Consider the following 17109-nt stretch of genomic DNA (forward strand, 5'->3'; position numbering starts at 1 on the left):
GGTGGGGAATCCAGTATTTTACTTCAGAAATTTTCCAGCGCTTGAGTGATACTTTACGTACCAAAAACACCCACGTTCACCATTTTCTTTGTCACATTTATTGAAGGAAAAAGAAACATTGAAAATATAGAAAGAAACACATCAGACCAGGTCATATTTAAAGTATAATCACAAAGAGAAGGGCAGTTGTTGGTCCAATAGCATCAGTTCTGGTGATGTCCTGTAATTGTTCCTTATATCCCATTATGACGAAGGGACAGAAAAAAGTTCATTTGTTCTCCAGACAAGAACATTCTTTTCTGCCTTAGCCAGTTGCAGAATTGATGCATTTGGGCAGATCTTCAGTCATACATGGATGGAAAGCAGCTCATGAACACAGTTCAGGAGTGTGGTTTCAATACTAGCAACTAATGATTTCCACCTCACTTGTCTTTACCATTTTAAAAAATTTTTCAGTGGTTCAGTAAATAATTTATGCCCACAGGATTCAAAATGGACAGCAGTGTGTGGCTAGACTTAGATAAGACACATGTATAAGGCGGTAAAGAAGCCAGAACTGGACATTTTCCTATTTAAAGCTTGATGGAATTGTCACTAGAGAAAGTAAACAGAACTAAAATAATTTAGTTGGTCGTGCCCTGGGTTTTAAGAGCTTGAACTATGGAAAATGGAAATTTAACTGTGGGTTCTAGGGTATGTAAAGGCTTCTTTGTGAAAGATCCTTCAAGAATGGCATTTAAGTTAAATGTGAAACACTGTAGATCCTGGGATACCAATCTGGTGGGCTACTGGAAGCTCTTTTTATCAGAATGTGTGGCACAGAGTCGTGAAAATGAACCTTGAACCTTGACTCATGACAAATCCATATGAGCAAAACTGCATAAACATATGGAGACAGAATGAAGTGCTTGTGTCCTCACTTGTATCTCTTACGAGTTAACAGGTCAGACATTCTTGTCTTGGGCAGTTTAGAGGGGCTGACGCACCTAGTCTCCACTGAGGTAGTTCTAATTTCTAAATACTAAAATGATAAGGGTCACCAGGCTTCTGTGCTGTGGGCAGTCCAAGGTTGTCCTGAAACGGTTTATGACATTCTGCGTCCGTCAGAGGAGGATAATACTGCCTGTAGCAGACATAGGCAAATGTCAGGCCAATCATGGATCCAACTAGTACATCTAAAAGAGAGGAGATAAGGTACTTTCTTAATCATACTGGACTCTTAAATCATGTTAAAACACCACGCAGTGCTGGCGCACCGATATTGAGGGTTTGATTCCAAATCACTGCAATAAAGCGAGTATCTCAGTAAAGCAAGGAGGATGAATTTTTGGTTTCCCAGTGCCTATAAAAGTTATGTTAACACTATCCTGTAGTCTACTAAAGCGTACAATTGCACTAGATCTAAACAAAAGTATATACCTTAATTAAAAAATATTTAATTGCTAAAAAATGCTAACCATCATCTGAGCTTTCAGCAAGTCATAATCACTGATCATAGATCACCATAACAAATATAATAAAAATATTTAAAACACTACAAGAGTTAGCAAAATATGATGGAGACATGAGGTGAGCAAATGCTGTTGGAAAAATGGCACTGACAGACCTGCTCAGTGTAGGGTGCTAGAACCTTCCATTAGTAAAACACAATTCTCTGTGAAGTGCGGTACAGTGGGGGACACCAATATAGAGAAGTTGGCCCTCCAGGTTAACTCTACTTGTTTGGGTGCAAAAAAACCTCAATTTCAGGTTTATGGTTTCTTTAGGCTTTCTCAATTTTATCATATAGTTAACAGGATTATCTTCAGGTTCTTTCCTAAACACCAAGTCAAAACACATACTTGCGGGCGCCAGGGTGGCTCAGGTCATGATCCTAGGATCCACCCCCCACCCCCCCAAATTGGGCTCCTTGCTCAGCAGGGAGCCTGCTTCTCCCTCTGCCCTTTGTGCCTTCCCCCACTGTCTCTTAAATAAAATTTTAAAAATCCACATCTTTAATAAGTCTAAACCTTTTCCCAAGGATAGACTAAATTTTTTTAATTCAACTAGCCAACATATAGTACATCATTAGTTTCTGGGGTAGACTTCAGTGACTCATCAGTTGCATATAATGCCCGGTGCTCATCACATCACATGCCCTCCTTAATGCCCATCACCCGGTTACCCCATCCCCCCCACCTCCCACTAGATTGAATTTTTTAAACATTCAAAATAACAAAAGTTTCACTTACTGCTATTAACCCCTTTTTCACCACTTAAAGAGTTCTAGAGGAAGTAATAAACTGTACAGGAGTTGCCCTTCTTTAAAGAAAATCAGCTTATTCTTTAAAACAGGGCTCCTAAGGACTTCTGGGCAATATTATCAGCTTTTGTTTTTAATTACGGGTTTTATGTGAAGATACTCCGTAATCTGGATGTTTTACTATATCATTCAACAATCTTTGGTTTAACTACAATTTTATATTTTCTTGAATTTTAGTTTCTGAACAAAAATCTCATGATGAACTTTTTTTTTAACAAACTTTTTATTTTAAGACAGTAAATAAATTGACCTTTGAGGTTTGTTGTAAAAAATTTCTTAGAGGAACAAAATTCTTAGTTTATTCTGAACCTATGATGCTTCAAAATAACGGAAAAATTGGGACATTTCTCCTTGGTAATCTCTTTAAAAGGAAACTTGGTTCAGAAACCCAGACTATCCCATACTCAACTGTTGATTCATTTAACAGAGTCAGCGTCTCCGTGCCGAATGCTAGGGCTACGGCGGCCAGTGAAACATGCAGACGTACACGGCAGGGACACCCTGCTTACCTTGCCAGTGATGCTTATAGTCACATGTGCGGGACAGCGCAATCACAGATGCAAGGAGAAGAGGTGACAGAAAGGCACAGAACCGCCAGGACTTCCCACGGCCTTGTGGTGTGAAGCAATGTAACTTCCCTGCCAGGTAGAAGGAGGCGAAGGCCAGACCAGCAAATGCAACTAGAAGAGGGAAGACCAGTAAGCAGATGTCTTTCAAAGGAAGATTCCTTGCTCATCTGCAGACAGGTGGCTGCGGGCACACACGTGCTTTATCCTTTTTGGGTACACTTGTGGTACAGATCATCGATGAGGAAACAGAGGGAAAAATGAAGAACTTTATTGTGTGTCCCAAGTTAATAATATTTACCCTTGGGAATAGTGTCTGGAATACTAGCAGCAGGACTTTGGGGAGGGTTGCTTCTTGATGCCTTAGTTTCCTGATGTATAAATAGGAATCATAAAACTAATAGTATCCATCTCTTTGGGCTATTATGGTACCAAAAGAGATAAGAATAAAAAATGCTTTCCAAAGCACCTTCAATAAAGGTTAGTTAATATTTTCCTAGCTAGTACCAGATTGTGGGATCTAGATAAATAATACAAGACTCATAAAATGTTCAAATCTAATGAAGGTAAACTACTTCCTCTATCCTTGAACATCTGTCCTAATATTTGAGGCTCAGGCTTATGGAATCTTGGGGTTATTAAAGGAGGGGATTCTCTGGTTTTTAGCAAGAGTAGTGAGGTGGCCCCATCCTCATAAGCTTCCTAAACTAAAAGTGACCCCAAGAAAGCACAGATGCTGAGTCCACGCGGTATTCATACAGGAAGAATGTCCACTAGGGAAGCTCTTGCGGCCCTCATTCACCACGTCCTTCTCCCCTGTGCACGTCAAGTCGGAATGGGCTTGCCCGTCAGGGAAGCAGCGGTAGAAGAAGTCTGGGCGTGGCCTGAAAAAATAAACACGGTCTCAACACAGACCCCTTAACTTGGTTATATCAGATACTGTAATCCTGTTCACAGTTGGTCAAATAGTGTCCCAGGTAAAATGATGAAACTGGATTAGGATAGTCACCATTAAAAGAAAAGCTTTATTTCCAGGGTCTACATTTAAGGCAGGGGGGGGGGCAGTCCAGCACATGATTATTTTTTAGGGCAAAGAGCAAGTCACACTGCAGCTTCGGGGTATTCTAGTGGACACTGACCCCGCTGTGCTGGTCAGTGGGAAACACTGTTCAGGGCAGGAAAGAGCCCAAGTGTCACCCACAGGACAGCCATAGGAGAGGGAGGCCATGTTAGGTGAAAAGAACAAGGTCAGACTGAGGCTGGGGAGAGGAGGAGGAAGAAGATGGGTGGTGCCATGCCATTAACTATCTCCTGCAGATGGGAGGCCTGAGGCAGGCACTGGGGCGCAGACTCTGGTCACTCACCTGCCCACGATCAGTTTTATTGTGTTAGTAAAGACACCGTTCAGAGCCAGGGCAAGGCTGGCAGCTGGAAAATAAAGAAACTTACTGTTAGTGGGTTTTGCCTAGGAGAACTTGCATGGTCATGGTCTCTTCAAGAGAGCAGCTGTGGTCTTTTTTTTTTCTTTACAGATTTTATTTATTGGGCACCTGGGTGGCTCAGTCATTAAGCGGCTGCCTTTGGCTCAGGTCATGATCCCACTGTCCTGGGATCGAGTCCCCTATCGGGCTCCCTGCTCAGCAGGGGGCCCGCATCCCCCCCCCCACCCCACTCCCACTGCTCGTGTTCCTGCTCTTGTTATCTGTCAAATAAATATTTTTTAAAAATAAAAAGATTTTATTTATTTGACAGAGAGAGACACAGTGAGAAGAACAGAGGCAGGGGAGTAGGAGAGGGAGAAGCAGGCTCCCCACGGAGCTGGGAGCCCGATGCAGGGATGGATCCCAGGACACTGGGATCATGATCTGAGCCAAAGGCAGCCCTTTAGCGACTGAGCCACACCGGCACCCCAGCCATGGTCTTTTTGAGATAGGAACGGTCAGGCTCCAGCCAGAGCGGCGCAGAAAAAATCATTTAGGCCTGAACGTGGTGGAGTACAGAGAGCGCTTCTGGACTAGGCCGAATACGTTTCTGGGGTACCAGTCACTCAGCACATTGTTCACCTCGGAGGTCAACTATGTTCTCAGAGTGCCAGCTTTCTCACGGGTGACAACACGGGTACAGGGGAGACAGGATGACTTTAGGAACGTGGAACTCCGTGGCCTCCACAGAGGTCACACCTTCAGTGGCTGAGATGCCAGCACTGAGGAGACAGAGACCAGCCCAGCCAGGGAGGGCTCGTTCTTACCCAGGCAGGCTTGTTTGCTGTCTGTCGCACCAGCCTTCTTGAGACATCGGGCCAAGAGGATCAGGGACAGTGGGGAGAGAAATGCAATGACCTGAAACAGAAGATGGTAGAGGTTAAAAAAAAAAACCCCAAACCAAACCCCCAGTAAAACCACACAGCTAGTGGTTCAAGCAGTGCCGACAGGGAGGAGGGATGGAGGGGACAGCAGAAGTCACAGATCAGACCCAGGGGGTCCCTGTCAGTGTATGCAGTGGCAGCGTCTGCGGGTTGATGGGGCAGGCACCTGCTCCACCGGGAACGCCACGGCCATCAGCCATTACTCTACGTGACCGGTTACCTCAGTCCATCCTAAGGAGCAGAGCTCACAGAACGTGTCTTTTGGGCCAAAACTGGCATCCTGCGCTCTCAGTTTGGATCGTTATCATAAGGAAACAAGAAGTTGAGCCCCTCATCAAAGGAAGCAAGACGCTCCCCACGAAAGACCTCTCCAGATCACCCTGGAGCCAGACGGACCGCCGCCTGCTCCCTAGCATCGAGCTCGCCCTAAATATTAAAGGTCGGAAGAAGGCTAGTTCTCCACGCACAAACATAGGCTTGGTGGGGAAGTACTCGGCTTCCACATACGGATTCCGGTAAAGCCACATCTCCTCCGGCTGGATCAGCCTCTGGAAGGGAGGGAGGAGCTCCGTTACCCTAGAGGGGAAACAAAAATGTGCAGAGCACGTTGGTTTGCTTCCGGCCTCCCGCCGCTCGTCGGGACTTCCCACCGCTGCCCCCACCCCGCCCCCTGCACCGGGAGCCCCGGGCAGAGGCAGGGGCTGCCCGCCGCCTGCCGCCTTGGACGCTTACAGGAAGGCGGTGAACAGGGCGAGCCGCACGCCCAGCTCGGCACCGAGGGCCGCCACCTTCCCCATCCTGCCGTCAGCCGACAGACGCCGCGCTGACGTGGCAGCTCTTGCGGCGGCGGCGGGAGGCGAGGCCGCCCCGGGGAGGGCCGTCCCGGCGGTGGGGGGCCGGGCCTCGGCGGCTCGGGGCCGCGGGCTGGCGGACGCTGGGCGAACTGCACCCGAGGAAAGCGTCGCAGCCACTTCCCTGCCCAGGCGGGTCGGCCATCCCTCGGCGCCGCTCTGAGAGCCCCAGCTGGCGGCAGGAAGGAGGCGCCCGCAGTGCCATTCCGGCCATTCCAGGAGACACCGACCACGAGCGGGCGCCCGGCGTCTGGCCGAGCGGCAGGCCTCCGCGGAGTCTGCTAAGTCTCCGGGATGAAAGTGACGCATATCTCCCTTCCCGCCGTTCGCTCCATAGTCTCCCACCACACTAAGCAAGAAGCAACATTCTCCAAGGACCTTCCCTCTGTGAAAACACGACCAAGTTCCCGGCTCCAAGCTTATTTGCGACCGCATTTTGAAGGGCCTCGGGTCATCGGCAGGCACCGGGTGCCTGCCCCTCCCCATTCTGACCTCTCGCCCAGCAGTTGTGACAAGAAACTATAGGCAATGAACAAGTCCACAGTTCGATTTGGAACATACAGGACAATTTATTGAAGTCAATCTCAAGCAAAATCTGAAGTCAGTGGAATGTCATTAAGAACCTTTCCAAATTAATCCTCACGGAAGCAAAAAACACATCCGAATTCCAAAGTATTTGTAAAATAAAAAAAGGCAACATCTCAGTAAATATAATGTACAAAAATTTATGTTCCTACCGGCACACACAGTAGTAAGAAGCTTAAAATTCCAGGCAATCCTAAATATACAGTAACTAGTCAACAATAAGCTATCTATATACAGGTTAACCAAGCTTTACACGTTTCACACTATGCAGTAAAACATAGGCCATTCAACAAAACCCCCAAAATATCATATATCTTGAAGTCTATGTGGCAACATCAAGTCATTATACAGTAATGCCCTAGTGGAATGCCCCCCAGGGAAAACGAACACTAATCCCTTAGTGTCAAGAGCTTCTAGCCAAGTCACAGAAACTCAAAAGAGATTGACTTTAGTGAATATTGATGCTTTGTTATTAAAGACTCAAGTCTCAAGTGATTTAGGCAAAATAACATTTCACAGGATCTACAAATTTATTACAGATAAACAAAGTACAGAAATAACCAATCTACAAAGGTCATTATAGATAAAGATCACAAGAAAAAGAAAACAATCTGTAGGTATCTGTGTTTGCTGTGCAATATCACAAGTGGTTACAAATGAATTTCTCCTATCAATTCCAATTACGCACACACCCTTGTATAGAAAAAGGATCTTATTAGCTAGTTGTAATCATCATTTAATATCAATCATCATTTAGTATCTTGGTCATCGGAGGCAATGTGATTTTCTTTTTTAACAGAGGGTATGTGACAGCACAAATGAGATAAAGAGCAGTATTAATGACAACAGAGTAAAAGGTAAATTGTATCCAGTCCACTCCTAACCCGACAAGAATACCTCATACATACCTCGTCTCGGTGATCTGAGGGACACTGCGCGCCCCGCGTGCACACATCGAAGGTCTGTGGCAGGTGGGGGGGGGACCGGCGCCTGAGGGGGCTTGCCTGCCAACTCGCAGATCCGGAGGGTCACACAAGAAAAGTAAGGACTGAATAAATGACTTTGGCAACTGTTCATCTTTTTCGCTTTTTCTTACACGTAACTGACTTTCACAGGCTACAGAAGGGCAGGCTGCTCTCCTCCTCCCCACCACACACACATCTGTGCCACAAGCACCTGAACTTGTCACTTAAGCAATGGACTGACGGAGAAAAGAACGGAAATCGTTTCTGAAACACACACAGACTACACCCTGCGTTTCAGGAGTGTAACGTAAGTGCAAATTTTTGTTTTTTCCCCTACACAGGCATATATATTAAAAGGAAAGAAGAGGTGCATGGGGATGGGGTTGACAAAAATACAAGAGAAAGAACACACATGGGAAATACTCATAAAAATGCTGGTATTTCATGCAAGAGTCTCTTCCTCGAATGTGTACATGAAATCTGAGCTATCTGCTGTGGACACTCCATCCCATTCGCAGAACTTTGCCTTTAATCCAAGTTGAAGAGGACAAGAGACTAGGCAATTTGTTTTCAAAACAGTATACAAAACAATGCTTTCTACTTCATAAATTTAAAAATAACTGTAAAATAAAGGGAATCTGAAGAGTTTCAAGTACTTAAAAAACCTGAATTCAATGAGGCAGAGGTCTCAATGTTAAAGTGACTACTTCGTACCTGTGGTAAACATTGTCATTCCCCCTCCCTCACCCTGTTCTAACCCCCTTTTCTTCCTGTACCCTGCCCCGGGGGAAAAGTTGGTAGATTTCAGTACGTACACATTTCCAACTTTTCAATATTCATTAATACATGGCAAAGCCATCTAATCAGATCTCTCCCTAGCTTAGCTGAAAATGGAGGCGAGTTCTCCTCTCAGTTTACAGACAACCAGGGACCAACTGCAAGTGGCCTAGGCCAACGGAAATCCTTCCAAATGATCACTTTGTGTGTGCAGCAACCTGGCCAACTCCAGAAGTCGAATCTGCTCCGCCCGGCAATAAAGCCACTTGCCAGTGGCATCGCACCTCCTCCCAGGTGAGCTTCCCAAGCCCGAAGGGCTCTACCACAACCTGTGTCCTTATCCTCTTGGGACATGGCATGTGGCAGCTCCCTGATTTCAAGGTGAATGCTAAAGGAAGCTTTGTACTTAACAATGAAATGAAGGACCAGCCATGAAGCTGGGGGGTCCAGCGATGACGTTCTGTAGGGCTATCCTCTGCCGTCCAGGCTGGCTCTGACCCTGATTAGAACACGGACTGCGCAGCGAGGCCAAAAGGAAACTACTTCATGAGCCAGGGGAGAAACTTGTCCAACAGCCTGCCTGCTCTGAGAGTCCTTTACATGGTTATCTCAGAATTTCAAAACATTATTTACAAGCATGTTTCCAAGTATTATGTGGAAATAGCAGAAGGGAGCTCAGAGCCAGCCCCCCATTATTATTATTATTATTTTAGTTTTTACATTTGTTCCTGACTTGAACACACAGAGAGCTCCAACTTTCAGTGATTCTAAAAGTCAGCCTATTCTATATCTCAGGCCAGACCATTTCTGAGAATTAAGGTAGAGTAGGAACTTGTTAAGATAAAAATGAAAATAAAACCCACCTCCCTCCTGACTCTAACCCTGATTAGATATTAAATAAGAGAATCGCTTCCTCCAGACATGCTGGCCTTCCAGGAATGAGGGGCGGGTGACCACAAACCTCCTGACCCCACCACTGGCCACGGGCCAGCCCGTCTGCACCGTGCATGCCGGGAGGGCCCATTTCCTCTACAGTTGTAACCCATCAGATTTCTGAAGCTTTATGCTGATTATCAAAAACTTTACATTCACTTTTTCCAAAGAAGTAACATGAGGCTAAAAAACAAACAAAAACCACCATTATCCCATGATGCTTTAAGTTATCTCATTTTTGGACAAGAATAAAACCCCACCATTTCTGCTCTGACCACAGATTTGCCAGTGAACAAAACCAACTACAGACCACGAGAGAGCAACGCGTCCTTTGGCCCACCGGGTTGGTGAGCGCAGGCAAGCACGGCGCGTGCACACGCTGCGCATGGGAAGCACAGCTTTCTCCCCCAGCTTTCGCTTCCACAGCCTGCAACGTGAAGATACGTAAAACAGGTCGGTCGTGACACCACGGAGGTGTGAGGAGAGCTATGGGCCACTGACGGGACGAAAGCCTCTTTCTGGACCACTGAAGAGCACTCCTGGATGAAGCCTCCAGAGCTGTAGTTAGTAGCTATTTTGTTTTTTACCCTAATTTCTGAAATGGCAGAATGATCCTGTTAGGTACCCTCCCACCCCCCCAAAAAAAGATTTAAAAATCTCAGCAGAGCCATTATGACAAAATGTGACATGACGAGGAAGCTGCATGAAAATACTGAAACCTAAGGTATTTGTAAGTATACGGATGGACCCTGGCTTACCATACAAAAGTCATCAGATATTAAATAGCACTAAGTCCAAAACAAAGCAAGAAGAGAAGAGTTCATGTAGGATACGGTTTCAACAAGTTATATTTTGAACGTTAAAAGAAATCCTTCATATTAGTAAGTTTAAAAAAAAGCAAACATTTATCTCATATATATATACACACACATATATATATATAAAATAAAGTTTTAGTATGATAAAACCTAGATTTTCTTAAATTATTTTTTAAAAGGATATCAAACTATATAATTGCTCAAGAGCAAAGTTTAGTGTTTTGGTGCGCTGTGCTGCACGTTACTGTAGCCATTCGATCTGGTAACATGCACAGCATTTTCCATTTCGCTCTTTCTCCTGGGACCATATCTAATCAAGAGAATTCCTGGAGGCTCTATAAGTTACCTCAGAATTAATTGCTGGAATCAGGCAAATGGCAGTTTAGGAGCTTAAGTAAAGGAATTGTAGTGTGATATATATTTTTTTGTTTTATGTTTTTTTACAAGAGAAAATCCAGTTCAATTGCACATTTACATTAAAAAAAAAAAAAAACAGAGAGAGAGAGGCACAAAAGAGCTTTTTTTTTCTTTTTTCCAGAGAAGAACTCTAAATTGATAAGAAAAAAGGAACACACATAACTGAAGGAACGTGGCTGAGCATCTCCCCTCCCTCCCTTCCTAAGGTTCCTAGGTACTTCTTGAGGGAAAATAAATGCCACCAGGTACCAGCAATTGTAAGCAGTCAAAATTCACAGAGAAGGTTAACGTTCATTCAAGCTAGCCCTAGAATTCTACTTAGTACAGTGTGACAATGTCTGACATTACTAATTAGTTCATACAAGGACTACTGGAATATACATATCCCAAAGCATTAAATGCAAGTGAACTTTGTGGTTAGACATCTTGGTACATCGGCATCTAGGAGATCCAAGCGTCACAGCCAACCATTTTTGCTAACACTGCTTTCTTGGGAGCTTCCCTAAGTGCTTCCTAAGACAAAGTGTGTTTGTGTGGCTCTTACACACCCTGTAGAAAGGCTTCCCTTTCCTCAGTGGGGCAATTTTAATTAGTAGATAATACTAAATAGAAACTGTTTGCATATAACCGGGAGATGTCCCTACCCCTTCCACCCCCCAAATGAGGAACTAAACCAAAAAGACCTACTCAGATACAACTGTGACTCCTTTGTGTTGTTTTCACCAGGAAACATGGCCAGCAGGTGGCCAGCAGACAGGGAATGTTTGATTCGGGAAGGGAAGCAGAGACAGGAAAGGAAACACCCATAATACCCTCCAGGTCAGACTAGAAGCTCCGTTACACTGCACAGAATGACCCAACTCTGGGTCTGGGCCTTCCATCTCCCTTCAGCTGCCTCTGTCCACGTGTTGGAGCAACAGGCACGACCACTCCAACGCTGCATTCACCTCCACATAAACGCACTTCATCAAAAATGTCCACTGTCAGTGGAAAACATTTCAAACTCAGTGAGGGCACCTGTTTCTGTTTTTCCCCAGAACCAAAAACCACATTCTCTACCTTTCTAGGTAAAGGTATCCCATCACAAAGCTGGCATAGGTGCAAACCACTGAGGGTAAAAATCCACTGAGGCATTTTGTTTTCAAGAGGCCAGATTCAGGACTCGCACAGCACCCTTCTCTGAGCCAACAAAAGTCATCTGGGAGGAAAGAGAAGTGAGCCTACCTACTGCTCAGCGGAGAGGTATATAAAGGTCATCAGAGCCTTTTCTAGAGGGCCTGCTCCAAATGCTACTTCAAACACACACGCACACGCACAATGAATAGACTACCTGAACTACACTTCTCCAGAGTTTTAAAAAATGAAAATAAATAAAGGAATGAGGGCTACTTTTTTTGCTTTTTACACCCAAGGAACACATCCTAGACTTAAAATTTATCTCATTAACAAAATTTCTTTTTCTCTTCGCTGTTTTCAGAGTAAAGACATCTCTTTTTCCCCCCGCTGCAAAGGCATGGAAGCATAATAGAAGGCAAGAGAAGACCAAGGGAATTTGGCCGGCCACGAAAGAATCCCCAACCCACAAAACAGAAAAACAGCCCCAGGCCACGCGCTTCTGCCCCCGTGCTCCCGGCCCCAGCGCGCACGGCCACAAGGCGGCGCCCGGGGCAGGGGCTGTGCGCGTGGCAGCAGTTTTCTCCTGCCGACGTGCCACCGAGTCACTTGTTTCTTTTCCTTTTTTTCATCTCAATAAAAAGAAAAAAAAAATCACCACCCATTTATTCTTTCAGTTCTTCACGATCTTGTGACTCCAATTTGCATTTGATCTTGCTCCAGTATTCTGCGGACACAGGAGACTCGGGGTCATGCTCGGAGCAGCAGAGCCGGCCTTCCAGAGCAGAGGGGACCAGAGCGCCCTCTTCATGATCTTTACAAAATGAGTGTGGGCAGAACTCACAGAAGGAGACGGCAGCACGGCTGCACTCCTCGCACTGATGCCACGGGCATTCCCACTTTCCTACGGAGGGGTGCGAACAGAGAAAAGACCCCATTAGTGCCCCCTCTTGATTACCCGCAAAAAACCCAAGTTTGCACCATCTGCTGAGACTGGAGACTGAATTCAATTAGAAAACAACTCCAAATTCTGGCCAAACTTATGTCTGAGTGTACTATTGAGAATGGATGCGCACTGCATCCCAAACTCACCGCCAGAGAGAGGAGCAACTGCTCGCCATGGTAACAAGGCCCGGGAAACCAATCCTCCTGGCCTGCACCTATCCCACATTTGCAGACAGACTTTTCACTAGCATACTTGGTTTCTAGTGTTGGTTGTTCTGTTCGTTATCCATCCCTTGGCTCCTCTAAGTAGAGCAAAGTACATTCTAGGTGACACATCACTGGCCAAGACGCAAGTCAGGGAAAGGGTCCCGAAAGGCTCACTTACCATATGGTGGCTGAGTCAGGTTAAGGCATAAGAGGTGGTATGCTTTGGGACAGTCTTTTTTGTCACACATGACCAGCTCTCCACCATCTCCACATTGAAAACAGTAGTCTTCATGCATCTGCTTTGGTTCTGCTTTGATTTTTCGCCTCTTCTGCTTTAACTTAGCATTTTTGGCTTTTTCTTCGGCTGTTGACGCACATGTCGACTGGCAGGGAGAAGGAGAACACAGCGTGTGAGGCTCTACATGGAAGGGAAGCTCCCATAGCTTCACACTCATCTGAGTTCTCTTAAGCTCTGTTGTTCAGTTACCTAAAAACCAGCAGGAGGACTTCTCCCATAACAGTACTGTAATAAAAATAAGGCTTCATTTTCACTGATTTTTGAATACTGCGCTTTGCTTTTTTTAAATTGCAAGGATTCACATACCACAGAACTCACCACTTCAAAGTGGCTCATCCAGTGGTTTTGGGTATAGTGTGAATTTTTAAGAACTTTTTGAAAAGGATGTTGGTAACTCCAGATTCAATGAGAAATACAAACATCTCTTCAGAACCTGATGGATCTAAGATCTGCTTCACTGGAAAGTCAGAGAGTCTACACTCTGGTTAACATAATGGCTGCGAACTAAACTGGGGATCCATTCGCCGGCCTGGGGCACTTGCTCCCTGCACCACTGACCTTGGGCCGCACTCCCAGGAAGCCGCTGCAGTTTTCTGCCCCACAGTGGCATTCCGTTCTGCCGTTGCCCAGACAATCCAGGTTATAATTAAATGTTAACTCCATCCCTAAAGTAAGAGAAATAATTACTCATACTCGAGTCACAGGGAAGAGATATGCTGTCACACACGCACTCTCATAATGAAAAGAGAGACATAATTCTGACCTGAAGGCTTTTCTCTCACCCGTGCTCCACACTGAAGAGCGATGGGGGAGAAACAATAGAGAAAAACACCCCCATCCACCAAATACTGCAGAAAAAAACAGTTTATAAAAGCTGTCATATCCTTCTCATTGAAGTGGTCAGAAACTATGTAACAGAGACCAAGAATTGGAAATCTGTGCTCGGGAGAAAAGGGCTCTGGTTTAGCTTGCTTTTCTAAAGCTAATTTACATGGCTTTCTGAATGAACAGTAGGGCCATGGAGTAGCAGCGACCACACGGTCTCTGATGATTAATGCTTTAGAGTGTGCTCGGAGAAGAGCTCACAGTGCGGATTTACTAGTCACACCAAAGACTCAGGGACCCTAACTGGGTCGTCCAAGCTTGCTGCTGGGCTGGTCCTGAACAGAGTCCCGGGGATCAGCTACAGCTCTTCCCTTCTCACCCATTTCTCTAAACCCTGGCAGAGAAGCAGCTAAGTGTTGCTGGTAGGATGCTGGGCGGCTGAGGGAACAGGGAAGCAGTAACTGCCTTCGGAAGCTTTTCGAGTCTAATTTGAAACAGACTGATCTTTCAACTAAAAAACAAACAAACAAACCCTCCCCCAACACAAACCAAGAAAGCAGCTGATGTTAACCCAGTATGTTAATACTTTAAGAGAACAAAAGCTTAAACATCTGGTTGTATTGTGCAGACAGCAATAATTGGGAGAAGTCATTCAGGAGGGTCGTGGACACACAGGATTCTGTAACATCCTCTTGGACAGAAAGGCTCTTGCTCAACTCCCTTTTGCAGGACACGGATTTTCACTTCTTCGTGGCAGATAACAATTCCAAATGTAACCCCATTGTACTTGAATAAATACTTGAGCATCAAACCTGGAAGGATATTCTGCCCAGAGAGGGGCACATGGAGAACAAATAGCTTTTTTACCTGCAGGAATATCACAAAGGGCAAAAAGCCCCACTCTAACATCTCCATTCACTGTCCACTTTTGTGTTTCACAGTTTGGATTACAACTGTGGTTCATAAAGCGAGAATAATTTCCTTTGGGGCCAGCATCAATTATACGGTCCTTCAGAAAGAAAAGAAATGGAGGTAGCTTTGACATAAAATCAAGTACAAGCCTATCTCAGAAACATCCAACACCAGCCCAAGTCTATGGCAACTGCCAACTCCCCCAACACATGCTCTCAGGGCCGGTGACCAAGTTGTCTACTTTATTTGATGAGCTTCAAGCCAAGACAATGAAGATAAAGTGGAATTCAGTTTCTATTTTTTTAAACTTTGTTTCTAGACACAGATCACAGAAAAATGCTACTTAGAAAATGAACTGGCCGCGGGCATGCAGGAGCGCAGAGCTCAGCCAGCCGCCTGGGATGGGAACCATGCTGCTGGCTCTCAGCCCTCCTTTCCTGCAAAACCAGTGCAGGGGTAAATGGACAGGACAGCACGCCATAAAGAGGGACAGAGGAAGTATGGGAGACTTTCCTCTGAATGAAGATCCGGACGTTTGATCAATGGAAGGGCTATCACGTGAGACATACTCTGCAGTGGTTACCTGCTCCTCCTATTTTCACTTACACTGACGTTCAGAACACAGTAAAAAGCTCAACATTCTGGCCCTGAATTCAAACTCTGATCATCTGGATGAGTTCTGGTGGACGGAGCCTCCCAAGTTTCGTCAAGATGGCTGGAGGGCCTCCAACAGTGAGCAGTGGACTTGAAGGGCCACTCAGCCATTAGAAATAAATGGCATTTTATATTTATGAAATTTATGTTCCTGAAAGTGGTAAAACTGTCAAACAATGACATATCAGTTAAAATAGAGTTCTTGTAAGTGATTTCCAGTTCTTACTTTTAATGCTATTCTAACTCAGTTTCAGGGAGAGCCTGGAACATACAAAACATGGGTACTGGTCTTAGCCCGTCACTCAACTGTGACAAGATATCCAACAGATCGCTTGTCAGGGCTGGGTCTCAGCTTCCCATCCTCCGCAAATCAGAGGGCTGCTGAAGAAATGACCAAGATAACTGATGTCCCGAATGTGCGGCAAATGGGACTTATGAGCACATGGATTAATCTAGCAGCTTTACTGTCATTTCATTTATGATGGCACCCATTTGTCCTAACTCAGACACAAAATTTCAGTACACAGAACGATTCAGAGTTAGAATTTTTGCTAAATCAGAACTTGAATGGGGCTTTAAAACTTAGCATGAGAAAGCTGTCTCTGTCAGTGACGGAGAAACTGAGGGCCAGGTCCTTCAGTGACTAAGAAGAGCTGAGACAAAAAGCCCCGTATGTCCACGCTGGTCCTGGTCATCTGTCCACTCACATGCCAAGTGCAAGGCTTCAACAATCAGCCTTTGTGTAGCCTGCTATAATTAGCATAATATGGTGGCTAGCATACTGGCTACGGCAAAGCACCCTCATTCTCCAGAAAAAAACAATCAAATTAGAGGAAATGGAGTTCAACCTAAGCCCATGAAACAAAGACCAAAAATCCTTTTTTTTCTTACAAAAAAAAGCAATTTTACCTTGGTAACAGTTAACATATAAAAATTAGTTACACTGTTCTCGTGGGCTCTCTTGATTCGCAATCTGCATTCTTCTTCATCAATTAATTCGCCAACGTATTCATTTACAAATTCACCCTGCAGAGAAGCATGCACTCTGTAAATGTAAGACCAGTGTGTTCCCTTTGAGAGCATTCCTTAACACCCATGTGTAATCCAAGAGCATTAACCAAAAAGAATCCTGGAAATCAAACGCTAGAAAGAAATAGTAGTCATTCCCTGGCAGGCAGGTGGCACTATTTTTCTTGTAGCAGTGTCTCAAAAGGTGATAACCTGTCTTTTCTTGTGACAATATGATTTAGGACAACATGTCCAAGTGACATAATGGTGGGAGCCGGAGATAAGGCTAACTCAAGCCTTTGAGGGTGTATTACGCTGACTTTTACTAAGTGTACAGCATTAGGGTTAATGCCTGTTAAATGAATTCTTTTTTTTTTAAACTTTTTATTTTGGAGTAAATCTAGATATTCACAGGCAGTTGCAAAAATAGCACAGAGAGGATCCGTGTACCCCTCACTTAGCATTTCCTGAAGGCAGCATCTTACGGAGCTATAGGACTGTATTAAAACTAAAGATCTGACATTGGTACAAATTATAAATCTTACTCAGACTGCACTAATTTTATATG

At 44.9% G+C, this 17109-nt stretch overlaps 2 protein-coding genes and 1 long non-coding RNA gene across 6 annotated transcripts in view; 1 reads left to right on the forward strand and 2 right to left on the reverse strand.

The window, feature by feature from the left end:
- Positions 1–12: 12 nt before the first annotated feature.
- Positions 13–6068, reverse strand: LOC111144419 (phospholipid phosphatase 5). Of its 2 annotated transcripts, none has more exons than XM_022498706.1 (7): positions 5966–6068; positions 5701–5809; positions 5117–5153; positions 4233–4296; positions 3628–3752; positions 2812–2982; positions 13–1175 (listed from the first exon to the last, which is right to left on the reverse strand). In XM_022498706.1, exons 1-7 carry the CDS (start codon positions 6028–6030, stop codon positions 1015–1017), a joined length of 732 nt encoding a protein of 243 aa, XP_022354414.1. In that variant the 5' UTR covers positions 6031–6068; the 3' UTR covers positions 13–1014. The 2 variants fall into 2 exon arrangements, with proteins under 2 accessions (XP_022354414.1, XP_022354413.1); XM_022498705.1 differs by having other exon boundaries at positions 14–1175; positions 5117–5207.
- A 90-nt stretch (positions 6069–6158) lies between these two features.
- LOC111144615 lies at positions 6159–10655 on the forward strand. The gene is made up of 2 exons (XR_002640416.1): positions 6159–8705; positions 9625–10655. It is a non-coding gene; the product is annotated as an uncharacterized LOC111144615 (long non-coding RNA).
- Positions 10656–10683: 28 nt separating this feature from the next.
- The window catches only part of LOC111144613 (nuclear receptor binding SET domain protein 3), a 119889-nt gene continuing 113463 nt past the window's right edge, over positions 10684–17109 (reverse strand). For 2 of the 3 annotated variants that reach the window (XM_022498999.1, XM_022498997.1), the window contains 5 exons: positions 16443–16559; positions 14835–14976; positions 13701–13807; positions 13023–13227; positions 10684–12596 (listed from right to left, as the gene is read on the reverse strand). In XM_022498999.1, coding sequence (XP_022354707.1) covers positions 12358–12596; positions 13023–13227; positions 13701–13807; positions 14835–14976; positions 16443–16559 — 810 coding nt within the window. In that variant the 3' untranslated portion in view covers positions 10684–12357. The remainder of the gene's footprint in view (positions 12597–13022; positions 13228–13700; positions 13808–14834; positions 14977–16442; positions 16560–17109) is intronic. The other variant, XM_022498998.1, reaches the window with a different exon arrangement.

This window comes from Enhydra lutris, unplaced genomic scaffold (genome assembly GCF_002288905.1).
Source record: "Enhydra lutris kenyoni isolate GAN:26980312 unplaced genomic scaffold, ASM228890v2 scaffoldscaffold11, whole genome shotgun sequence".
NCBI lineage: Eukaryota > Metazoa > Chordata > Mammalia > Carnivora > Mustelidae > Enhydra > Enhydra lutris.

Coding starts and splice junctions, on each gene's coding strand:
- LOC111144419 (XM_022498705.1), bottom strand. CDS start 6,030: ATGGGGAAGGTGGCGGCCCTCGGTGCCGAGCTGGGCGTGCGGCTCGCC. Junction 5,810..5,965: donor GCCCTGTTCACCGCCTTCCT/GTAAGCGTCCAA, acceptor TTTCCCCTCTAG/GGTAACGGAGCTCCTCCCTC. Junction 4,297..5,116: donor CAGCAAACAAGCCTGCCTGG/GTAAGAACGAGC, acceptor TTTATTTTCCAG/CTGCCAGCCTTGCCCTGGCT.